Source organism: Chaetodon trifascialis, chromosome 11 (assembly GCF_039877785.1).
Source record: "Chaetodon trifascialis isolate fChaTrf1 chromosome 11, fChaTrf1.hap1, whole genome shotgun sequence".
Lineage (NCBI taxonomy): Eukaryota > Metazoa > Chordata > Actinopteri > Chaetodontiformes > Chaetodontidae > Chaetodon > Chaetodon trifascialis.
Window position 1 is genome coordinate 17,968,554 of NC_092066.1, and position 24,724 is coordinate 17,993,277.

The 24,724-nt window shown below is 40.6% G+C and overlaps 3 protein-coding genes across 4 annotated transcripts; all 3 read right to left on the reverse strand.

Moving 5' to 3' along the window:
- Positions 1-149: 149 nt before the first annotated feature.
- On the reverse strand, positions 150-6,170 carry ro60 (Ro60, Y RNA binding protein). Its single transcript, XM_070974891.1, has 9 exons — positions 6,073-6,170; positions 4,554-5,157; positions 3,900-4,120; positions 3,520-3,666; positions 3,287-3,424; positions 3,062-3,178; positions 2,590-2,706; positions 2,281-2,427; positions 150-1,998 (listed from the first exon to the last, which is right to left on the reverse strand). The coding sequence occupies exons 2-9, from the start codon at positions 5,137-5,139 to the stop codon at positions 1,846-1,848; spliced, it is 1,626 nt and encodes a 541-aa protein (XP_070830992.1). The 5' UTR covers positions 5,140-5,157; positions 6,073-6,170; the 3' UTR covers positions 150-1,845.
- Positions 6,171-8,814: 2,644 nt separating this feature from the next.
- Positions 8,815-11,342, reverse strand: LOC139339061 (regulator of G-protein signaling 21-like). Of its 2 annotated transcripts, none has more exons than XM_070974498.1 (6): positions 11,259-11,342; positions 11,096-11,171; positions 10,904-10,972; positions 10,738-10,799; positions 9,976-10,142; positions 8,815-9,590 (listed from the first exon to the last, which is right to left on the reverse strand). In XM_070974498.1, exons 2-6 carry the CDS (start codon positions 11,140-11,142, stop codon positions 9,330-9,332), a joined length of 606 nt encoding a protein of 201 aa, XP_070830599.1. In that variant the 5' UTR covers positions 11,143-11,171; positions 11,259-11,342; the 3' UTR covers positions 8,815-9,329. The 2 variants fall into 2 exon arrangements, with proteins under 2 accessions (XP_070830599.1, XP_070830600.1); XM_070974499.1 differs by having other exon boundaries at positions 11,246-11,342.
- Positions 11,343-17,863: 6,521 nt separating this feature from the next.
- Positions 17,864-19,595, reverse strand: LOC139338756 (regulator of G-protein signaling 21-like). Its single transcript, XM_070974014.1, has 5 exons — positions 19,465-19,595; positions 19,302-19,355; positions 19,148-19,209; positions 18,892-19,058; positions 17,864-18,816 (listed from the first exon to the last, which is right to left on the reverse strand). Exons 1-5 carry the CDS (start codon positions 19,545-19,547, stop codon positions 18,631-18,633), a joined length of 552 nt encoding a protein of 183 aa, XP_070830115.1. The 5' UTR covers positions 19,548-19,595; the 3' UTR covers positions 17,864-18,630.
- Between the last annotated feature and the right edge of the window lie 5,129 nt (positions 19,596-24,724).

Below are 24,724 nucleotides of genomic sequence, written 5' to 3' on the forward strand. Positions count from 1 at the left end.
CACTAGCAGACACACTGGTGGTGGAGTCTCAGTGCCTTGCTCAAGGACACTTCCACAGGATGCACACACAGTCAGTAATATATCCATAAGACGTTAACTTCGAGGAGGTCTGTTATTTGCAATATAAAAAGCCAAAAATACAATAATATTGGAAGAGCAGCAGTGTTTATTAGGGGTTTTCTTTGCCACTACAGTCAAGTACTTGCATATTAAGCAAAATGGATACAACAGATGATGATGGAAAAGAAGTTAATCACGGTGGTAAAACACTTGCGAACTACCATACCTCATCAGAACTATCTCTCATGTCAGACTCTGAACTACAAACATATCAATGATTGTTTTCTACAAATATTTTAGCTTACAGCATTTTGACCTTGTCTTCCCATTGAAATTGACAATATTGCCAAGTGTGGACAAAAATCCTTCATCATAACATGGTCAGAAAAGTGCGTTCCTTCATACAGAGAGAATGGATGAGCGACAGGTTGAGTGAATGCTGTCGGTAATGACAGCAAGTGCTGTTGACTAAAACAGCCTTCCCACTTGGCCAAAATGAATTGGTCCCTGATGCCAAAACACTGTGAGGAGTGAGCACCTATTCTGTGTTTGAACAAATATAAAGCAGCACATTTTAAATCTCTACTGTTACATGTTTTAGAAAAGTACATTCAATTCATTTTATTCTGCGAATTATCTGTTAGTTTGTAACATTCTTACATCAAAAATACAGAAACGTCACTGCGCTCGCAGGTTCAGTCTCGGTAAACAGTTGATGAAGAGCTATGAATTGTCCTTCCTGGCCAGAATAATACTGTAAAATCCAAATTGTAATGCATAGAATTCAGAATAAAATATGAGAAGTCCATTTCTTCACTTAGAGTAATCTGACTTACAGTCCAAAACATTGGCATTGCTGTTTCACAAAGGAAAATCCCAAATATTCCCCCAAAAATGTATCATCACATTTAAGAGCACCAAGGGTATTTTCCTCTTAAGGAATAAATTCAATAAGAGCAGAACCGACAACTGAGCTTTAAAACAAAATTGTCTAGGAGGGGAAACATGTTAAGATAAAAATTGTAGCTAGACTAAAGGTAAGAGATGGAGTTCTAGACATTAATATTACTATCAAAAAATATTTTCTGAACAAAGAATTTGAAAAGTCAACAGACAACATTGCAGTTTTTCCACTTTTGGTGCTTTCTTTCAGTTCCCCTCTCTTACAGTACATCTGTTTATACTATGTTTATGTCTTAATACTTTAGAAAAATGCTACATAACACAGAGGGACAACTGCCTCTAGCATCACTTCAAATCTTCTAAGATCACATCGTGGATACAAACTAGAAACTAAAGTAAACCCCTGTCAAAAAAAACCTACAGTTGCACCAAGCCTCAAACATTCTGACTCACACTGTTCCTCTTATTTAACTTGCCAACATCTTGCTATAAATGAGTGGAATTTATTGTTAAATGGGTTAGTGTCTTACCAAGAACCATCAAAGCACTAAACAGCTCGTCACACAGAGCACAGTCTGCCCTTAAACTCCTGACCACATGATACGCAGTGTCAGATCATGTCTTTATGTCACTTTCTTTTCACATTTCAGAAAAAAAAAATGCACATAACATTTCCAGAGTGTTGTCCAGCCCGCTGGACACTTTGTCAACTGACTTGTAAGTGACACAATACAAAAAGAGAAACTGGAATTGTATATGTCAACATCTTTTGGATTAGTGCTGTTTCAGGGCACTCTACATGCTTCGTGAGCAACGTTGGTCCACTTTGTGCCCTCTTTTTGAACTCTAACCACATGATTCTGAGACAGTCCCAATACTTTATCAGATCAGATCCTGGGCGAGGTTGCGAATGACGGTCAAAGCTCCGAGGTCAAAGCCACAGACGCTCAGCAATCCCCGGTCTTCTGAGTCTGCGATGGCGTGTCCGATGGAAGTCAACCCACACATCACCAACTTGGAATTGGCTCCTGATTTCTGAGAGGAAAATACACACATAAAAAAATATTTTTGTTATGTTGGTTGATTGCTTTGCAAAAAGCATGTGTCTGTATGCTGATCTTGGCATCATTTATGACAGACTGTGCAGCATTGGCCAAATGCCAGTCTTGAAACTGAGAGCGCTGGGATCAGCTTTAATATAAATATGAAAAAGAAACACATCCATTTGCTTCACTAAGTCTCTAAAACATTTTTTAACAAAGAGGGACATTATTTAATGAACCCCCTCCCTAAGCAGACATGAAAAAATGAACATACTTGTCTGTGCTTCTTTAGCGACTCCACTGGGCTGGCGGCAAACGTCCACAGCGGGTTGTTGGTCAGAATGATGAACACATCTACTGCTTTCCCATTTTCTGTGGCCCACGTGATGGGAAGGGTGCAGTCTGTGCTCCCACCTGGGGTCTGCAACATAGTGTCGTGGAAAGGTCAGAAACAGGGATCAAGAGCAAGATATGTTCACTAAAGTGTTGTCTCAGATGGCTGTACAGGACACTGGTCAATAACTGCGATTCATTTCTTCTTCTTCTTCTAACCCTAACCCTTTAACGCTGTGACATGTCTTACCTTAACCAGTTCAACTGTTGCTTGTGCGAGAGTCATATCAGCAGACACAGAGCATGGGACCAAAGCTCCTTCAGAGTAGGCCAGCACATCTGTGTCCGCCTCCGTTCTTGCAAAAATCTGTGCCAGTTCAAAAGAAAAGCATGACATCACCATTACAGAAATCCATCGCTCGCACATGCATGCTGCAAAACAAAACAACTACTCACACTACAAGTATTACAATCCTCTCAATAAACCTGAGAATCACCATTGTGAGGCACGGCTCTCAGCTGATTTGTCCTGGAGGGCATGAGGACGAAGATGATTGCAATGCGGAAGGAATGTCACAGGAATCTACAGTATGTATCAACAGACTCATTCCCTGACCCAGGAGGTGGGGAGGCACAAGCCCTGCTTATGGATGCAGCTGTTCCAACCGGAGCAACAATTACCCACACACACACGTGGCTATCCAGCTCTAGTATTATCTTACCATTGTAATAGCTGCAGCAGCGACAGCAGTGCTGACTGACGTCCCCGGGACAATGCTGCTCAGCGATGTGCTCACGTCTACAGCCACTACGAAGCGTTTACCCACAGGCTCCACATTCTGAGGATAGAATCGTAACAGCACAAGACGTTAAGCGGTCGCTCATGCTCCTGGCTGCTGTCTTCTTTGATTTAACTGTGAGAAGCAGAGAAAATGAAAATAACTTACCGTGAAACTCTTGTAAAAGGCAGAGTCCATTGCTTGGAGGATGCTGCTGTCTGGGTCCCACTTTGTCTTTCCCTGATAGCCTTGGCCTCTTTTGTAGTTTTCAGACGACAAGAGTAAGCTGAAAGGGTGGATCTTTGCCTGGTGATTTCAAGACAGACATTACTTTTCAATATTGACTCCAGTTTAATTAAAAGCATAACTGTAAATGAATCAGCCAGAGCGGTGGCTCCTACCTTCTTTAGCGACGTCTCGCTCTGGATTCTGTCGCATACAGCTTGTGTTTCTGAACTTCCCGGTTCGAGAATTTTGTTTGAGGTCATCTTACCCAAGATCTTTAGCACTGATTGGAGAGGCATGTCCTTCAACAAAGCTCTCCATACCTCAGGAATGAAAGAAAAGATAATAAAAAACATATCCCCTTACTCAGATTCAGGTAAAGTACTACAGTTGGACTTATTTGGCAGCCCATCCAAAGACGTGGCCCCAGTAGTATTCAGTGTTTCTTTCTTTGTCTGCAGGGAAATGAACATGGAAGTGGAACCAGAATTGGCAAATGACAAAACTCTGCAAATAATTCTCCAGTGATGAACAGTGATGATTTAAAAGCACTCACCTGTTTGGACTTCAGGTGGTCTGTCAGCAGGTGTTCCCTCTCCAGTTTGTGTTCCTCTATTAAATTGATGACCTCCGTTTCATCACAGCTGTGCCTGACCCTCTCCACCACTTCGAGATACGAAAGCACTCTGACAACCTCTTCTGAGTTCTCTTTGTCCGCGTACGCGACCTGGACGTCTTTCCAACCTTTTGTTACATATTTACTGATCAAGGCGATAGCTGAAAAAACAAAAGCATGACCGTTTTAGTTTAGTTTTTTGTCTACATCAGGACACAGGATTGAAACATACTGTACATCTTAGAGACTGTTAGACTAGAGGTTTACAAATGCAGATATAACAGATACATCCCACAGTATAGTAACACAGTAAATAAGAAGCTGGTAAAGAAGCAATTTGTTTTTTCATTCATTTAACTTGTAAGCTTGTACAACCCTGAATCCAAAAAAAGTTGGGACCTTGTGTAAAACATAAATAATCATCATCAAACATCAGATAACCTTGAAACAACCACTGACTTTAATTAACGCTCAGGCCCCCCTCTAGTCTTATGACTTTCACGGGTTATTCAATGCGAGGCAGGGACACTTTACTGTGAGGTGGATGATATTTTTGTGCACAGCTGCGTATAATGAGGGTCTGTGTAAACTCACCATCATTAGCTGGTTTGGTGTGAGAGAGCCTGAGCAGATCCTGGTGTGACCACCCCTCTCTCTGTTTACATTTGGTCAGAGCTGCAGCCAGACTCACAGCATCTTGCTCATTGTACCAGTCAGACACCGCTTTCCTCAGGGCCCGTCCCCACATCCCGCACTTCATACCCTCTTTCAATTCCTTCTTGTTCTGGATGAAAGAAAACAGGTGGGCAGGGTCCCGACAAACTTCCCTCAGGGCTTTGAACGCCGCCTGTCTGGTCTTCAGCTCTGAGTGCTGGGAGCACAAAGCCAAGGCAAAAAAGGAGGGGCCCGGTCTGACAGCACGCCCATCCTGAGCGAACCTTTTTATCTCCTCCACCACCTCAGCGCCTCGGCCGTCCTGCAGCAGGCAGAGCAGGGCTCCAGCGCTCTGCACGCTGACATGACCCTCCTCTCTGGCAGTGTACAGATCTCCCTCCGAGCCGTAGCAGAGGAAGCGGCACAGTCTGACCCTGTCGTTGACCTCCCAGGGACAGCCACCACCTGTTGAGTTCAGGGCGTGGTTGCTGGATGAAGATATGGTGGTACTTTCCGATGGCTCCATTGTTACACTCGAAAAGGCCTGAAAAACAGAGAGCGGTGAAAGGACTTTTACAAACTTTTATATTCACTAGTCATTGGCTGAAACTTACTGAAAGACTGATTTTAACTTTGCCACACAGAGCTGATCAAAACAATCGACGGGCTTAAATGTAGGAATTAGCGCTCAGATTTAAAGGAATTATGCCAAGGTGAATTTCCCATTCATGGTGCTGCTGTGGGACAGGACCGAGCAGCATGGACACAGCTAAACATGCAGCTTCGCAAAAGCCCAAACGCGTCTGAGCTCCAGTAAATTGCTGATGAGATCAAGGACCATCCAGAGAGCCTCCATGAACGGAAGATAACGTTCACTTCGCTAGCAACAGTACTTTCTCTTTGCCTCGATGCACCGACAGAAATAACTTAAAGCCGATTACTGGACATGATGATACACATGAGACTGATACAAGCCACACTGAGATATTACCGGAGGATGAAAACACTCACTGCAAACCAGCTAGTCATCGATAAGTGAGTTAACGTTACCAGTTCAGGTCTAACTTACGCTAGCAAAGGAGAGAAATCTGTGCAATGCAAAGTTAGTTAACGTTAGCCAACTGGCTTAGCTAACATGTTATATTCATGGTAAACAGGTATCTAGATAGTCATGTAGCCAAAACGACCCAACCTACTGCTGGCGCTGCAGCTCTTTAGGAGTGTTCGCCATCCGGTCTCCTCTGACCACAAACCACAAAGTCCCACATCTGAGCTTTTCCCTAGCCGGACACCGGAAGGCTGGCTCGGCGGCTTGGTGCAGCTCGCCTGGGATGGGCAGCGGGCTACCGAGCTACGCTAACCTCAACTAAATTGAGCTGGCTTCAGGACAAACATGGAGTTTACTAATCAAAACATATCAGTCAGAAACTACATGACAGATAAAAATACATGAACGTACCACAGTGTGTGTCCACAGTGCTCAAGTTTTTGATGTCGCGTTAGCTGAAGGGAAAGAGGCCTCCCCTCTTCATTCGTTCGCTCGCTCTGTTTTATGGCGAGAGGCAGCCAGCGTTAAGGTGCATTACCGCCACCTACTATGTTGGAGTGTTGACCAGAGAATACCCCGTGTCGTAAACCAATCAAAAAACTCCACTAGATTCCTTGAATCAGCTCTGTTTCAGTGAAATAATTGAATAAACTACCTATACCTGTGGTAAAAATGTCTTTTAAGGTGATCTGTTCAACTCCCAGTTTCCTGATTTCCCTCTCCAAAGTTTCTTGTTGTCTTGAATATTTCTGACAATGAGGAGTGACATGCTCCACTGATTCCTCTACTTGACACTGCTCACACAGTCCTGTGGGGCATTTATTTATTAGATGAAGAGTTTTGTTCATCCCTGTGTGTTGTCTTTTGTCTGTCCTCATTGTACCCACATCTTGCTGTAATGAATAAAGGTGTCGCCCTGTGCATCCTGTGTCCCAGCTATGCTGCCGCTCTTTGATAATGTGCTTTTTAATTAATGCTTTTGCTTCACTTTTAGATACTGAGATACTGAGAGATATATCAATACTTTCCTCCTGATTAAGGGCCTGTTTTGCTAGTGAATCTGCTATTTTGTTCCCCTTTGCCCCTCTGTGAACTGGTACCCACATAAAGGTTATAACTAGATTTAAACTCTTAAATCAGCACAACATTTCAGAGAATTCATTAATAATGTCCTGTCTACTTTGTGATGAATATGAGTTCAATGACATTAAAGCAGAAAATTAGTCTGTACAAGCAATGGCATTCTTAATCCAGAGGTCTTCTATTTGTTGCAGTGCTTTTAATATTGCCAACATCTCCACAGCAAATACCAAAAGGTGATCTGTACTTCTTCTTTTGTCCTTTAATGTTGGAATACTAACTAATACTAACAGCAAACCCTGTTCTGCTTGTAGGCCTCCCCTCTGACCGACTGTCAGTGAGATAACCAGGGGTCGGGTTGCGATTGATGCTGGGATGCAGAGTACCATCTCTCTCTCTCTCTCTCTCTCTCTCTCTCTCTCTCTCTCACACACACACACACACACACACACACACACACGCTTAAACACGCACACTTCTTCCTTCCTCTGCAGGTTTTACTTGATTTCTCTTTACGTTTGTCTTACAATAGCGTCTCATAAGGCTGTGATTTTCCTTTGGACCACTCAGTTCACTCATAACCTGAGTCCATGCAAAGTAGTAAAAAAACAACAACCTGTCAGTGAATCATTCATTCATTCATTCATTCATTCATCCATTACTGCACTCAGTCCTCAGATTCTTTACTTAGATATAACAATATCAGTGTGTGAACATACTTAAGTCTTACCTTACAAGTGCAAAATGTCACCAGTGGTAAATTTTAAAGCCTTCAAATTCCCCCAAAAAGATGATTTTTTTTTTTTTTTTTTAATTTTAGACACAAAAATAATATTTTACACAAAGTTGTTATCACATGCAAGACGACACATTTTTCAGGGGTTCTCATGTTTTGTTGCAGGGCAACTTCCAACTTTATACTATACTATACTATACTATACTATACTATACTATACTATACTATACTATACTATAGCAGTTGAATAAATGGAGTCAAGTCAATAGAAATATTTCCCTCTAAAATGTCTTGAAATAGAAGTATAAAGTAGCATGAATTGGATAGAAATAAGAAAAGTACAATTACTTAGAAATAACAAGCAGTCAGAGTTACATATTTGAAACATTTGGCCCAAATATATCCTTTCTTTTCTACTTCCTTCTACTCCACTGTTTGTATGCCTCTCCTGCACTCCTACATTCTCCATCATATTGTTTCCTTCCCTTTCCCCTGCCAGTTGTTGTTGTTGTGTTATTTTTAATTTCCATAATCAAATTAGAAATACCACAGGTAGGCTGCAGAACATGGAAGGAGGCACAGAGAGGAAGACAATGATGTCGAGCGTTGACACGCTGCTTAGTATGAGGCCTGTTTGGTCTCTGACACCATGATGTACTTATGGCTTCAGCAGCCATCCTGTTAATGTCATTTCCATTTTAAAGTGTGGTGGTAGTTTTGCTGAAACTGAAGCTGATGCCTGTGTTCTTCATCCTGTGACTTCATCCTGCATGGTATTGTGCATACTGGCCCGCTCTGTCACGGCTTCTCAAATAGAACAGAGCCATCATTAATCGTTAGAGCCACCTGTGCCTTTCCTACCACGACTAGTCAAAGTGTCTGTAATTTTGGATATCTGCAAATGAGAGGTGTCTCAGCTTCTACACACGACTGCGCCAAAAAATAAGTAATTTTACTTAAAAATCAGCATGTGTGGACATGAGAAAAGCAAAGCAAAGAGTCATCAGTTTGACTGTGTTCTTATTCTGTTCACCACAAGACATTGCTTTTTATTTGAAGACTGAATTTAGATGACTGAAATTCTTTTTTGTTAAGAATCAGACAAATAAGAAACAGATTTACTGGACCTCCTGTCATTTCAAACAGACTGGAAAACAGAAACCCCTCTTTGAAATAATAACTTGTTTATATGTGGGAATTGGTGAGGATATATGATATGCAGCAGGGTCAAGTTGAGTTGAAACCTACTCATGCAGTATTGCTGCTGGCTAAATCTTGTTTTTTTTTCTGGTGAATGCCAGTGTCTGACAACAACTGAAGAACAATTCGGGAGCTCATAAATAATCATCTGGCACACAAAGATAAAATAACTCAGGTAATGAAAAATATCATAACATTGTTACAGTGTTTTTTCTCTTTATTGCACAACTGTTTCTGCAGCTTGCTGCCTTAATTTTGGTTGTCAGTCTTCTGATCACCACTGGGTGGCAGTAGCACATCAGCTGTACACAGGATGCGTGTTTACAGTCATGTTCAGTTCTTGCAACAGTTGAACAATTAATCACAAAATGCTATGTTTCATGATGTATACATATCAAGTCATTTCTTTTATAAATATTGTTCACTTGCAAACACAAAACACTTAATAGTGCACCGCTTGCTGCATGTTATGTCCATTACACTGGCACAGCTCTCAGTGCTGTCAGAGGTTATGTTGTTGCAGTGACATTTTGAGGGGAGAGGAAGTGCCCTCACAGAGTGTGTCAACAGCAGCTCCTGAGCCTGTGCCTGTGCAGCACTTTACAGCATTAACATGCATGATGTCAGCCCTCGTGCAACGATAGAGCTCACTTTATACACTGATTGGTTTTGAATTATGCTGTATTAGAACTCCGGCGCTCCTTATCTTCAAGGCTTTTCTGTGCTTCCCAATGCCTCTCGGCTTAGAAGCAGCATCAAATAGGACTTTGTACTGCTCAGATTGAATGAAGCGTGGGAAGGAGTCGTTCTCCATCAGGCTGTAGATTTTCCTCTGTGCCACAACAAAACATGATGGACTCGGTTGCTGGAGAGTCTGGCTGATGATCTCTTTTGTGTAGAAATCTAGGTTTACCTGCCAAGACATGCTAAGCAATTACACAACTGAAATAACAGAGCATGCTGTTCCAATTTAGACATTTATAGCATGGCACAGCATGTGTAGCCACCTGCATCATTACCACAGTTGGAAGGTCACTATTTAAAACGTTGGCTGCTGTGGTTGATGTATAGCAAATAATACAGGTCCGTGCACACACACACACACACACACACACACACACACACACACACACACACACACACACACACACACACACACACACACACACACACTGAATGGCCATGTGCAAACTTTTTCAACAAATCTTTTCTTATGTTAGTCTTAAATTTGGGTTTGAATACACTTTGCTGCTTAAAAGTTCTCCCCTTTTTTATTCAGTCGTCTAATAGAGTCATACCTGTGTAGGAGAGTCAACACTGATGAACTCCTCATAAATACTTGCTGCTCTCCGTTGCAGCTCCTCTGGACTGTCAAAGGTTTGAAAGTCTTGACAGGCGAGCCAGAAGTCCAGATTTTCCTCACAGAACTCTGATTTCAGAAAGTCTCGAAAAGCTGTTTGTCCACCTTTTACACAAGGGAACATAAGTTCATTATGAAGAAAGCAGTAACCAACCATGATAGTACAAGTACAACCTTGATTCCAAAAAAGTTGGGACAGTCTAAAACATAAATAAAAACAAAATACAATCATTTGCAATCAAACTGTTTTTACTGAGAACAGTCTTACAAAGTGTTCCTGAGCTCATGTAGTAACTTTCTTTATCCAATCATGTGTTCACAAAGTGGTGAACCTCTCTCCATCCTCATTTGTGAGCAACTGAGCCTTTCTAGGATGCTCCTTTCAAACCCAATCATGATACTATCACCTGTTACCAATCAATCTGTTTACCTGTGGAATGTTCCAAACAGGTGTTTTTAGAGCATTTCACAGCTTTCCCAGTCTTTAGCTGATCCTGTTTGAAAGGTGTTGCTGCATCAAATTCAGAATAAGAATATATTTAAAAAACAAACAAACAAACAAACAAACAAGAAAGCTGATGAGGTCAAACATTCAAATACTGTCTTTGTACTGTTTGTATGTGGGGTTATCAAGTTATCACAGTCCATTTTACTTTTTTGGAATCAGAGTTTTCTATTTCTTGAAAACAGATGAAATTACGTTTCTGTGAAAGGAGCGTCCCAAGAGATTCTCCCACTAGGCTCGTTTCATTTGTTTCCTGTCTGCAGATGGAGGAAAAGTTAGGTTTTTGGATTTGTTCACATTTTAATGAAAATATTAGACAGCACAATATTAATATGCAGCATAATTAAAAAAGAAAAAATACCTATTCATTTTCCTCCATGGTAATGGACTGTGGATGAAGTTATGTATTCTGGACTTCCATGCTTTATGTCTACAAGAGACGACAACAGTAGGAATTTTAAGAAAGGCTCACTGTCCCAGGTGCATAAAACCTTAAAAAAAACCCAGTCAAAATAAATCTCATTGCATTGCAAATGAGACATACTGTACTTACATTCTCTGTGTGTCCAGTTCCAGCGACGTCTTACAGAGCTCATTCATTTTTGAAGTTGAATTACACTAAACCTCTTCTGTGAATCCTTATTTGACAGTGTCTCTCAGTACGCATGATCAATCCTCCGAAGAAGTTCCCTTAAATTCCAACCTCACAGCATCACCTCTGGGTCCTTACTGTCTCCTCTTACTGATGAGGCTTCCTTCCAGAGTGGAATCCGTTTGTGATGTCAGACACCACATTTCTCCCTGAGCTACAGTTCTCAGCACTTTTCCCCCCTTGTGTCTTGCTATCTTTGACCTCTGTTGACATGCAGCCTGATTGTTACATAATTAGAAGGAGCCACATGAATACTCAAAGTGCGTCAAACCCTGTGCTCTTACCTAATGTACCACAACCCCATCACATTCTCCACAGTTAAATGCATTATGTAGGCTTTTGGAAGTCATTCAGTCTTGACATTCTTTAGCTCACCATTCAAGTCTGTGCTATTCTTAGTAGCAGGTCAAGAAGTCACAAGTTTCTTTCTGTTGCTCAATCTGTCTGTTTTTCTTTCACAGTTTCTGGATTACCTCCCCTCCACTATCACTCTTGGTTCTCCATATTTTGCCATTTTTTCATTTTACCTTCTTTACAATACTGTTAATTTCATGAAATAACACTTTAAAGGGGTTTTCCTCAAAGATCTTGTCAATTTTGCTACAAAAATACCTCTATGTAGAATCAATATTAATCTGCTAGGATCATAAAAAATAATTTAAAACTGTGTTTTTGAAAGTGATGTTATTGCCAGTGGAACATCATAAGTTGTGATACAGTGAAATTTTATCTCTGGAAGGTACAATTCAATACCAGCAGAAGAAAACTGGGCTAAATTTAAATTGATATCTGTTACAGCTCAGTGGTTTAAAGGCTAAACGCAAACCACTGAAAGTACAGGTACAGTATATTTAGATCTAGTATAACTGGGGCATCTTAAAACACTCTGTTTACTCATATTGCTTGAAATAGAGCAAACCTTTGGCTTAGATTTAGCTACTAACAGAGGACCAATTTAGCTAAATATGAATATTATATTTCAATGCTCTCTTTGGGGCCAGAGCAATTACTCCTAAGTAAAACATTTCGGTTACTTTCTCAGCACTCTGATAATTTACCCTTTAGAATTTTAAGGGCAGCAGCACTTCAGCAAATAACCAAATACTGGCTGAGACCAACTGCACCACAAGTTTACAAAACGGAGACGAGAACTTGTAGGAATGGGAATTCAGTTCACTCATTTGAATTTAGATGGAATAGGAGCAGAAAAACAGACATTATACACTAAGAAATGGAGATGCCAACTGAGATCTGATAATTAAGATTTCACAGGGAATATCTATGGAGAAAAAAGAGGAGACATCAAGTACTGGGTGCAAATGTGCAGAGTGTTGGGTGCTAAATCAAACTTCATTGTTTCTTTTCGCTCATCATTCAAGTATGCAGTAATTTATCTCATGCATTAGATATGATATGTCTTATTTGATTTCTTTGATTCCTTTGGGAAATAATTAGTGAATGAATACTATATATTGAATAAAGAGTTTAACAAGACTACGAGCCTCCAGCTAGCAACAGTGGCACCCCAGGAACATTTCATAGAGGTGGGCAAAGAGGGTTGGGGGTGGCATACCAAAGCCAAAAGCCATAAGTGAATTTCAGGAATTCCATTATGCTGTTACAGTGTACAGACTAGTAAAATGTATGTCGGTGTGAGAGTCAAGGAATGGCATAGACTAATACCTGGACAGTTGTAATGTTTTGGCTTTCACAACAGTCATGCAAGGAGGAGCCAGCGGGGGCCAGCAAATGTATCAGGGGGCCGTGGCCACACTGGTCACCCCTTGACGGTGCCACTGACTAGCAGCTGAGACTCTATTTTAGCAATGTGCTGCTTTGAGCTAAACGCTAACATTAGCATGCTGTGATGTGCAAAATTACAACTCTAACATGCTGGTTCTAAGATGCTAATGTTTGCCATGTTCGCCATCTTAGTTTAGCATGTTTGCATGATAATATTTTCGAGTTAGTACTCAAGGCAAAGTCATTTGTTTTGAGGGTATTTGGTCATAAACCATAGTCTCGGACAAATTCAAATTCTGACCTGATGATGGCGCTAGAGAAAATGAATGTCCAAAATAGATTTCATTGCAATCCCTCCAACAGTTGTTGAGACATTTCACTCAAAAACATGATATGTAATGTCAATCTGGTGGTGCCGCTTGACAGCCCAGTCTCATGTCAATAATAATCCAATAGAGTGAGCAGTGAGTAATGACATGAGCGAAGGCCCACAGGGGACCAGGTTCTGAAGTGAAGTCGTTGTTTTGAGTGTAACCATGATCTTCATGAACATAATCAAGTAGTTTTGGTGCCTGAACGTAATCAAACTGAGACCTTCATCTGACGTGTTTCTCAGCAAGCTTTATGTGACACTGACACAGTGGACCAGCATGCTGGTAGATAGATAGATACAAAGTCAGGGGACCAACAAAGTTATCATGATATGTTGTCTGGGAACAATGAGTGCCTGTACAAAATTTCACAGTAAATCATTTCATAATAGCAACCACCATCCCACAAACCAGAATTTCTATCCCTACAGCCACGCCACAAGCAGGGCTTAAGATGTTTTGGTCACAAGCTCAGAAAACTGTGTAAGAGCCTGAAAATGATAATTACTTCCTTTTTCCTATCTCTCTCTGTTAGGACATTACAACTAAAATATGCGTGTGGGAAGACAGTTCTTTTGATTGAGACTCAGAGTTAAAAATAAAACACTATCATTGAACCAATGTATGCTTTGCAGTGAGTGGAATGCGAACATGAACTGTTGAATAGAACGTCACTGTAAGCGAGATACTACCACCAAGCACAAAAACCAGTCTGGACGAGACTGAACTTGAATGTGCTACTGAAACGAGGTCTGGATGCACATGAATTAGCATGTGGTTTGCAGGACTACAGTGGGCTGTGTTGAACAGGAAGTGGCCGCGAGAGGGAAATCTTGCAGCCGCACACACATCGAAAACTGAGCTGTATTTTTATAACCCGTACTGTTTAAATGTGAGAAAAAGTTATTGACTGAATGAAGTTATGGTGCAAAATACTGTTTCTAACCCTGTGTGTGCTGACTATGCTTATGCTCTTACACAGTATCTTGTTCTTGCACCATTAACAGAGAAATCATGGATCCAGTAGACCCTCATTTAGTTATAACAGTCATAATCGAGTTTAATTCTAACAATGGCAATTTGAGCAAATAGTCAAATCTCTTGTCCTATGCAATCAGCAACTCATAGACTGACTGCTGAGGCCTACCATGTTGTAACGTATGACTATATACCAACTGTGTGAAGATAACTAGTCTACTCACTTTTAAATTTACAACTGCAGTTTCCAACTTTTTTGTCTTGTGACCTCTTAAAGCAAAGCAACGTCTATACCCAACCTTCAGTGGTTGACCATTATCTTCCTTTTCTTGGTGGGGGGGGGGGGGTGAGCATGACTCATTATTAAGGTCACTGGTTCGGAAGTTGTGTAAATGCAGGCAGAGCAGAGAAGCCAAACAGAATATCTAGGTCTGCTTTCGCATAAGTGTTACACCATAACCTATGTAAAACTAGTGCAATCGCACTCATTCAGGCCACAGGGGACAACAAATTAGCAACATTTGTTGATGTATGAATTATGGGTCATCATCATCTTTGATCATCGCCCTCATCATTTTAAGCCTTTGTAGTCTGTGTGACTCTCAACGATAGTTCAGTAAGCTGCTGCTGCATGTAAAACCTGTTATTCAAAATGAAGACATTATATAACCCCTATTGCACCATAGATATAAATATAGAGCCGCGATTTGCATGATTGGCTCTGAGCATTGCAGCCGTTGGGGTATACTTTTGATCACATATTAGTTTTTACATAATACAGCTCTCGCAGCCAAAACCAAGGTTTTACATTTTTCCATCTGCTGTTCCCATCAGGGCAGCGTGTTGGTTCAGTAGTTAACAGGTGGATGTATCGTTGATGTATCCTGTGTGCTCTAAAGCTTCCTCTGAAGACCTGCAGGTCGGGTGGACACTGGATCAAAAAACACAGATGAGGTTAAACTACTGAACTCTGGTACATTTAACGCTAAAGGGTCATGTGTGTAGTTTACCCTTCCTTTAATTTGAAAAGAAAATGTCTATCCACTCCAGAAGCATGAATCTATGGCACTAATGGTCGGTCCATATGCCAACTGAATGGATTGTTGTGAAATTTCATGGACATTCATGGTGCTCAGATGCCATCATCAGATCAAAATGTGTCCAGTACTTGGTTTATGATCAAATACCTGCAGTTGTACATTGTGTTTACCGCTATTAGCAAATGTTAATAAATAACATGGTAAACTAAGATGGTCAAGATAATAAACATGCTAACCATCAGCTAGCACTGCCATTGTGTTCATGTTAGCATGCTGATGTTAGCCTTTATCTCAAAGCACTGCAGTGATGAAGCACAGTTCAGCAGTTATACAGCCTCACAGAGCTGCTGGCATGGCTGTAGAGTCATGGTCTGGTTTCTCTGCACATGCTGTTTTGCTGCTTATTCAAACTCTCCGTGTACCCAACCGTCCATTTGTTTGTTCTTTCTGATAGATTTTGTAATAAAGTACTGATGAGTTCAAATGGTGCTGTGATCTTATTCTGATCTAATTTGTTATACCAGTGTTGGAAAGACTTTAACCTCATGTTTGTTTTCTGTGAGAAAATCCCCCCCCCCCCCCCCCCCCCCCCCAAATATACCTGAAGCAGAGCCTCCTTTGTTGAACTGGTCGAGCAACATCACACAGTCATACAGTGACCTCCTGTATACAACCCATGTGGTTCTGAAAGGGTGACTTGTCTCATGACTCACGGCATGACAAGTAAACCATTCAAAAATGAATTAATGACATGATGATGAAGATGATGTGATGTTTTACCGTAATTCATGTGTGACAACTTGAACTTCCTGTCTCTTTTTTTTTTTTTTCGTGTCTCAATGTGATATGACTAATCTTTCATTTGGGCCATTTTGTGACCAATAAACAGAGCAGTGCAAATTAGTAAACGACCATCAGTCAGGCAATGGTCCATCCACATCAGTTTAACACCTCAGCTCTATCTGAATTAAAAAAGCAAAAAAACAGCAAACGATCTGTGAGAGAAATAAAAAGGATGTTCTCATCCTGCTGAAAGCTCTTTTGGCAGATACATGAAATTACCATGGTGCCTTTATACTGATAATTTCTTTTCTATTGCTCTCTGAAAGCACAAGAGTTTCAGAATCATTATTACTTACGTATGTGAATCTGCCTCTGTGTGCTCGAGCAAACAAGGATGCATGAGCGAGATTAAAAGAGGATGTGGTAGAGCTGTTGGGTTTTAACACTTCTCCCTTATTTCTGTAACCTTAGTGATACTTGATATATTCCCAGAGACAAACTTCCTTTTTGGTGCTTTTTTTGTGATATAAATGTAGTTTCAGTTTTAATCCTGCCTGTCTCATTAAGAACAAGTTATGAGTGCGAAGTTTGATATCCACTGCACACCGGTAAATTAAAAAGCTGAATGAATGGTGTAAAGTGCTTGAAACACATTGAAAAGAATGAAAGGCCAGCAATGACACATGAAGGCTGATGTGAGAACAGATGCTGTGTGGGTGGGAGCATTATGCATCTTATTAGTATAGCCTTCACTGTGGTCTTAGCTGTAACCCTTTACACCTCACTGCTCTGCATATCAGCCTTATGCTGTGCAGCCTGACACAGTTTAAACCCACATAACTATTTAAATGCTATTCAAAACCTCAAAGTTCCCAAAGATACCAAACATGTAATGCTGAATTTAGGGGAAATGTGCATAAAATGATGCACAAGACATCGTAAATATTTCAATATGACTGAATGGCACATGCATAAAAACGTCAATGAGGAGCAGAGACAAGCTGATGCAAAATATGAAATAGTGTCAGACAATGTAAATAAGATTTTTCCAACCCTTTTTAAGGGGAAAAAGCGGGAGACTGCATGTTAAATGTTAAAAGGAATGACTTGGGAAACAGATTTTTACTTTACTTTCTTGCTGAGACATAGAAAAGATTGATACCACACTCAAATGCACTGAAGATGGTATTGCCTACTGTTTAGCTTCATTTAGCACAAACAAGGCGAGGCAGCCAGTCTGGCTCTGTGCGAAGGCATTCTAATTTTGTATGGTCTAAACAAATGAGATCTAAAGTCTCAATCAGTCAGCTATGAAGGTGCTGTCAGATAGATTTTGTTACCTTTGTACATAGCCAGCTGTTTCCAGTCTCTGCGCTAAGCTAACTGGCTGTAGCTTCATACTGACTGTACAGATATTAGAGTGGTAAGTTTAATATTCTCATCTAACTCTCAGCAAGAAGAGGAATGAACATAGTTGGGGAAAAAAAACTCTTCTTTTAAGTACAGTGGAATCTATAATCATAACAAAGACACAGAGTTTCAGAAATGTGAAGCACTGTACACTGTTAAGTACTGCAGGAACTCATGAAACCCACCAGCAAGTAAATATTGCAATTATGAATACATATGTGAATGAATGAAGACATGAATAAATGATCTGGTGACTAAGTTGCTTCGAGGAACAAAAGGTTAATGGGAACTTGACCTTGTTTGTGGCTCTGTCTATCTGATAAAGACAGACTTTAGATTTCTGTGCAAATGTGATACAATGTTTATTAAATATGTACAAATCCATCTCAATTTGAACGTTTCAAAACATTTCCTCAAACTGTGGAACTCATTTCAACATATAGCTTATAAAAGATTATTATCGTTGTAACATATCAGTTATTTCAGTATGACAGCACTGACGTCAGAATGTAAAACATTTTAATGGATAGCGCTGTGCAAAAAAACTCATCTGGACACCATCTACTTTTCTACTGCTTTAGTGAGATAACAATAAACTTAAGATGGCGTGCAAATGTAGATATCAGCCCATGCACAGGCATGTTGGGTGGAAGGCGTTGTTTGCACCACATACACTTCCTGGTGTCTCTCACAGAAAGTCCCCAGCATTTTCATGACATAACCGTGGCGTCTCTGGGAAGTCACTGGTTTACAGCCGTTATCACAGCATCTACTGTTGATTCATGTAAAACTGCAACCATATTTGGCCTCAACCCGTCTTTTTCCATTATATCAGCTGATTCTGAATAAACGGTCCTCAGGTTTGTTTTTTTTTAACAACAGAGTCCTATGAGGCCATGGCCAACCCCAAAGCATGTCTTATCAATCTCAGAAGGAAAGCATGAATGTGTTGAAAATGACAGAGTTTTTGGTGCTTTTGGCGTTAAAGAATTGCCACCAGTGGTCCCAGGACGAGCAAACACGCAACATAGCTTCTCTCAGGTAGTCCAGCATTTGGCTCAGCTTCACAGTCCAATGTCTAAAGACACAATGTCTCTGGTACCTGTTTTCTTTACATCTTTACCGGTACTGACGCAGAGTCCAGGAGAGCCTGATAGATGTCAGACCTGAGGAAACGTGGGTAAGAGTCCCTCTCCATCAAGCCATAGACGATCCTCTGGGCATCGTCAAAGCACACTGTGGTGGGTGCCTTGATGTTCCGCCTGATCAAGTCTCTGGTCTTGTGATCAATGTTGATCTGGAAGCAAAGGAAAAATAATAAGGACAACAAATACTAAAGTAGTAGAACAGGTGGAGAGGACATTGTGCATACCTCTCTTGCAGCCTCAGCTTGAATATAGCGTTTGAAGATCTTTTTGGCCTTGGAGGACATCCTGAAGGACGACTTGATCTTCTTATAGTCCTCACATACCAGCCAAAACTCTATGTTTTCGTCACTGAACTCTGACTTCAAGAATGCCTGGAAAATCTTCATGCCATCTAAAAAAATGTGCAAAATGAGCAGCAGTTAGTCAACGTTGAGGGACGATACTGAATAAGAAACTTGACGATGGGACTAATTAACTCACATTTGGATGATAGAAGTCTCTCTAATGAGTGTGACCACTGGGACATCTCTTCGAAACAGAGCCTACAAAAGAGGAGTATGGTGTCACTCAGATGCGACAAATATGTCAAAACTTTGAAAGTTTAGTTTCAAGTGAAGAGGTTTACTTTACTTACCCGTCAGCATTATGGGCTTGACAAAACGTAAGTCGAGACTTCAGGTTTCCTCCCCTGGTTAACACAACCAAACAAAGCTTACTGACATGTTCTTATAGTAAGAGGTTGATCAGCAATTACACAAAAGGTAGCGACAGCACATCCGTTAAAATAAAATATTTACCCGACTTTCCCCCTCTTCTTGCTGTCAGTGTCCATGTTGAGGTGCTGCAGCTCCTGTGGTGTTGATGTGACTAGACTTGGCATGACAACAATGCTGTGAGAGAGTTGTGAGATCTGCAAATGCCACTGTGTCTGTTTGATGAACCCGCTCAGCGGCAACTCATATATGTCTGAAACATCATTGGTGAGTAGCGTCACAACATCACATTGAACTAACCACAGAAAAAGAGGAAGCTGGCTATGACGCAAATTTGCGCGGACAGCCACTGTAGCTGTCTTTCTGTACTGTGCTTAGACCTGCATCATTAATTGTTTGGTTCAAAGTCTGGGGATGCAAATGGGGGCAGTGGAAAATCCTGCAGCAGATAGGCAAATGCTTTTGTCCCTGTTCCAGTGTCAATGCCAATGTCACAAAATTAAAGTTTTGGAAACCTTTTATGAACTAAATGCTGATGCAATTTCAGCACTGACACAATGAAAATCAATTAAAACAGGCAAATAAACCCTCTTAAGGTTTGTGGAGTGCTTTTATCAGGTAGTGGAAAAACAATGTCATGACTATCAAACAATCCGAATGATTGCATCTTTGCAGTAAGAATGACATCCTGACAATAGCAACTATTCCTCTCATGACATCGTGTTTGTTTGTTTGTTTTCTTGCTGTATGCTAATTATAAAGCTACAGTCAACACCTGATTAGCATAGCTTAGCATAAAAACTGGAAACAGTTAGCTTTACTCTGTTCAAAGATATCAAAATCTGTCTGCCAGCATCTGTTCTAATCTAACTCTCAACAAGAAAGTGAATATTTCCCAAAATAGAAAAAATCTTGATCAGTAAAGTAACTAAAATTATCAAAGTGAATAAGTGCAGTTGTCAAAATGTGAAACTATTCCTTAAAGTAGTTTACTTGATTCACTTTAGCTAGCTATGTGCTCAACAACAGACCTGACTTACAACGGACTCAAGACTCTTTCCTCTTTTGCTAATGTTACACCATGTTTTAGCATTTAAAGGTATTGTGTAATTTTCACTTGTGGGTACAGTGACAGGTGTTCAACACATGTTACACTGGCTCACTCTGAAGATGCTCTCACATTATGGTGCAATCAACTTCTACTTGGCGTGTTCTTTGGTTTCATAAATCTCCCAGCTCCTGTCACTGAACTTGTCTGGAAATGACAAATTGGTGATAACGGGTATTTTTAATATCCACGTTTGTTGCTCCAGTATTGTCTTAGCATCTGAGTTTCAAAACGTAATTTATTCCTTCAGCTTGGCTGTGCTCTCATCCACTTGGTGTCATATAAGGACAACAAACATGCAATTCTCAGGAGCTTGTTTTTCTGGTTTTTGTATCTTGTTTTGCTTCTGACAGAAATATAGCCACAATCAACACGACAACACAAGTTCACTCTTGCTCTGGGTCATTTTGAACTTTGTTTTTCTTCTAATGACTTGTTATATAACTTTAACTGAAAGGGAACTTGGCAAGTGCAGACCTCTGCCAAGGCCAGTAGACCACTCTATGATATGCATTCTGCAAGTTCTACCAATATATATGTTTGGATATCACATGGATGTTACTAAGAGTTGAATTAATCACATGATACGTGCATTCACATTTCCAAAGCCTTGTTCCAATCGTGGCGAAGTTGTTGGTTCCCCCATGAAATCACTTTCCCCGAATGTTCTATAACAACTGCTTTCTGAATGAAGTTTGAGCAACAACATGTGCAGCTACCCCCCAGGATTACTGGTACAAGGGAATGTGGATTGTGATCAAACTTAACTATCATCGGCTGGATTCTTAAATGTATGGTAAGTATGAAAAATAATTCATAATTAATAATGATTTAATAATTCAATAATTCATTCAAAATAATTCCTGTGATTGGCATCCACTCAAATGTTTAATGGGTTCATCCTTGGCCCCCGTTACACGCTTCAAAGTTTCATGCAGTTGTTTTTTCTGTAAAGCTCCTGACCTACAAATAAAGCAACAAACCAGACCGAAAACATGACCTCATTGACAGAGTGGTTTCCATTTTATAGCTTTTTGCCATTGTTTGATCTTTCACACAGGAAATGCAGGGGGGAACAGACAGGGGGATGACATGAAACTAAACCCCCTCATTGGAACCAAACCAGGGGATATGTGGTATGTGTCTCAGACAGTTATACCACTGCAGTGTTTCCATTTCTGACAGGATTGAAGCTGAGACACAGAAATCATAATGTCATTTCTATATCTGTGTAAAATTATTGTAGAGGTTAAAGGATGTGGATCACTTTGTTAAGATCACTGAGTAAATGCCTGAGATCCTCAGGGATGTTGTGTCACTGAAGCCCCCCCTTGTCCCACACTATATACCCTTAGAGTGGTAATAAGGTTCAAGACTATTTTATTCACTTCCACATTCAATGCTGACAGGAAGTTGTGACAAAGCCAAATCTTTCACCTGTCATCTGGTCATTCCTCTGGACTTTTTGAGTTTTTAAAACATCAGACATGACCAATCCTTTGTTTTCTCAGGTCTGTATTTCTATAAATATCTCAGGTGTACTTCCTTTCCTTTCTGACCCAGTTCAGCATCAGTGATGTAAGCAATGTGTCACCATGTGATCAGGGTTATTTAAGAGGAAATTGAAGCAGCTCAAGGTCTGTTTTTTTTTTTTTAAATAACTGATAACTTCATTATCTCCAAATAAACATTCAAACATGTTTTAAAGCCAGAGTAACCAGCAGCCAGTCACAATACTGACCTTAATTATCTGGTTTTACAATTTACAAAACACATCCATCAATAAACAACACTTGGATTCTCAAAATATTGTATTGCCTGATTATATCTGGACCATACTGGATCCTATGAATTGCTTCACAATGTCCTTTCTCCTTTAATATGGACAATTTATACACAGGCAATTAAATTAAGCAGACACTTTAAACTACTGTACGTCAAAGTTTCTGCATTTCCTTTATTGGCAGTGTCTGCTGGTAGTTTAAAAAATGCGCTGTGGTAGTCAGCAGTGAACCCCAATTGCATCCAACTAAATATCACAAAACCTCATGAGAGTTCTTGGCCCTCGTAGGTAATGCAGAATGTATGAAGTCCCTTATTTTCAATTGACAAGCTCTCATTTGTTGTCCAACTTTGTTAAAATCTGGAGATGGCAGACATGTTTCTAGCAGTTCATGAAAACTTGAAACTGAAAGTGGAGTGTTCATCCCTGCAGAAAACCTGAAAACTTTCACACATGCTCTCCATGCCTTGTGTGGACTAATTTACTGTAATTCCCTCTACTCAGACAAGGCTGAAAATGTAGATGTTAAGGTTATTTAATTGCACTAAAAATGGATCCAGACTACTCTAATAAAGATTAGATTAAGTTTCAATTCTTTCAGCTGTCACCTGCAAATCTCAATTTGAAGCGTTTATTGTGTAATTTTGAAGCAGATATAATGTCTGGCACTGAGTTCAACCATGTTGCCTGCAGGGCAGCAGGTGCTGCTTTTCTGACTGTTTAAAGGCCACACTGAGGTGCAAAGGTGATGGAATCTTAGCCATCAGGACCCCCAGACTCTGGAACAAAACTTCCTCTGTAAGAGAATGAAATTTCATGGCATCATCCTGCAGCTGTTCTGATATTTCAGTCTTGACTATTGTAGTGGACCAAGTAGTCAACAGACAGACTGACACTGCCGACATCAGAGCTGCTAGCATGAATAAAACCCACCTGTAGAGATTAATACTGAAACATCTGTTAAACAGATGAGTGCAGAGAAACTTTGCCATCTGCCATTACAGTGCATTGTTTTGCTTTCTGTCTGGACTTACAGCTGCATCACTACAGACTCATAATGCTGTAATATAAAACACTGGATGCAGGCATGGTGTTCACAGTGATGAATACTTACAGTATTTCAAGCAAGTTTCAGGTCGCTGCAAGCTGATTTTTATACTTGCAAGAAACATGCAATTTGGAGTAAAAGTATGAGCTAAAACATGTTAAAAATCTTAAGGCCCTTTAAGAATGAATTCTTTGATCTTTTGCATTAATATTACCTCTTAATTGTCACATCTTAAGCTAAGAGGTTTAAGTATGCTACATCATGCTGCATATAGGTTAACAAGCTGCAAGCCTGATAAATGTAGTGACGCATAAACTGTAGTAAACTTAATGAGTTGCTTTTGAACCTGTCACACTGCGGTGAGGTCGTCCTGTCTTGGGTTATTGTCTTGTCATTTCCTGTTTTATTTTGAAAGTCTAACTCTCCTCTCGTTTCAGATCACTTGCCCTTCCTCTTGTGTCACCTGTTCGTCATCCCTGATTCCTGATTGTGTCCACCTGTTCCCCATTACCCTCATGTGTTTAAATAGTCTGCGTCTCCCTTTGTCCTGTGCCGAAGTGTTTCGTCTTATGTCCGATCACCAAAGCCTGCATCATAGCTCACAGCCACAGTCTGTATTTGTAAGTCTTGTTTCCTCGTCAGAGTGATTTTTTGTTGTAACTTCTGTAGTTTAGTTTAGCATTTATAGTCTTTTGAGTAATTTGCTTTCTTGGTTTGCCTCCCTTTGGAGTGATTTTCAGTTCATATAGTTCATAGTTGTAGTGAGTCTAGCCTCCATCTTTTAGGAGAGTTTTTTGTTTCTGTCCTGTTCTTTCTGTTTCTTTGTTAGCTCTTTCTCCATTCGGAGAGACTTTAGTTTAAAGTTTTGTAGCCTTTTGATTTTCCTCTCTGTGAGTGATTTTGAGTTTGATAATTTTTATAGATCCGTGATTGAGATATTTTCCTCCTTTGGAGTGTTTTTTTTGTTTTCTCTAGAGTTGTTGAGTATTTTCATAGATCAGGTTTCATAGCCCCTTTGTTTGCTCTGCATAGAGGTTGTCTTGACTCAATAAAAGTCTGCTCACTGTCATTCTCTGCTCCTGAGTCCTGTTTTGAGTTCGGGCCTGACAGTACACTTCGGCCAGTATGGACTCAGCAGAGGCTGGCCGGTGGGCGGCCACGTTACAGGCTCAGGAAGCCCGCATCTCTCGTCAGGAGGAGTTCCAGACGGCGATGGTGGGTCAGCTTGGCCAGCTTTCGGCCCAGGTGAGGGAGCTGACGGACCACCTGCGGCAGACAGCCCCACCATCAGCGGCGCCGGAACCCCCAGCTCCTGCTGCGGCCGCGTCCCAGGGCGTGGCCGGGATGGGAATCAAGTTGGCTTCCCCGGAGCGATACTCGGGGGAACCAGGACAATGCAGGGCTT

Excerpts from the sequence above, each read along its gene's own strand:
- LOC139339061 (XM_070974498.1), bottom strand. The coding sequence starts at position 11,142 with ATGAATGAGCTCTGTAAGACGTCGCTGGAACTGGACACACAGAGAAT. Across the intron at positions 10,973-11,095 it reads GAACTGGACACACAGAGAAT|ACATAAAGCATGGAAGTCCA; the intron begins GTAAGTACAGTA and ends CGTCTCTTGTAG. Across the intron at positions 10,800-10,903 it reads CCATGGAGGAAAATGAATAG|ACAGGAAACAAATGAAACGA; the intron begins GTATTTTTTCTT and ends CTCCATCTGCAG.
- ro60 (XM_070974891.1), bottom strand. The coding sequence starts at position 5,139 with ATGGAGCCATCGGAAAGTACCACCATATCTTCATCCAGCAACCACGCC. Across the intron at positions 4,121-4,553 it reads CACCAAACCAGCTAATGATG|CTATCGCCTTGATCAGTAAA; the intron begins GTGAGTTTACAC and ends TTGTTTTTTCAG. Across the intron at positions 3,179-3,286 it reads CCTTTTACAAGAGTTTCACG|AATGTGGAGCCTGTGGGTAA; the intron begins GTAAGTTATTTT and ends TTCTATCCTCAG.
- LOC139338756 (XM_070974014.1), bottom strand. The coding sequence starts at position 19,547 with ATGCCAAGTCTAGTCACATCAACACCACAGGAGCTGCAGCACCTCAAC. Across the intron at positions 19,059-19,147 it reads GAGACTTCTATCATCCAAAT|ATGGCATGAAGATTTTCCAG; the intron begins GTGAGTTAATTA and ends ACATTTTTTTAG. Across the intron at positions 18,817-18,891 it reads AAGCTGAGGCTGCAAGAGAG|ATCAACATTGATCACAAGAC; the intron begins GTATGCACAATG and ends CTTTGCTTCCAG.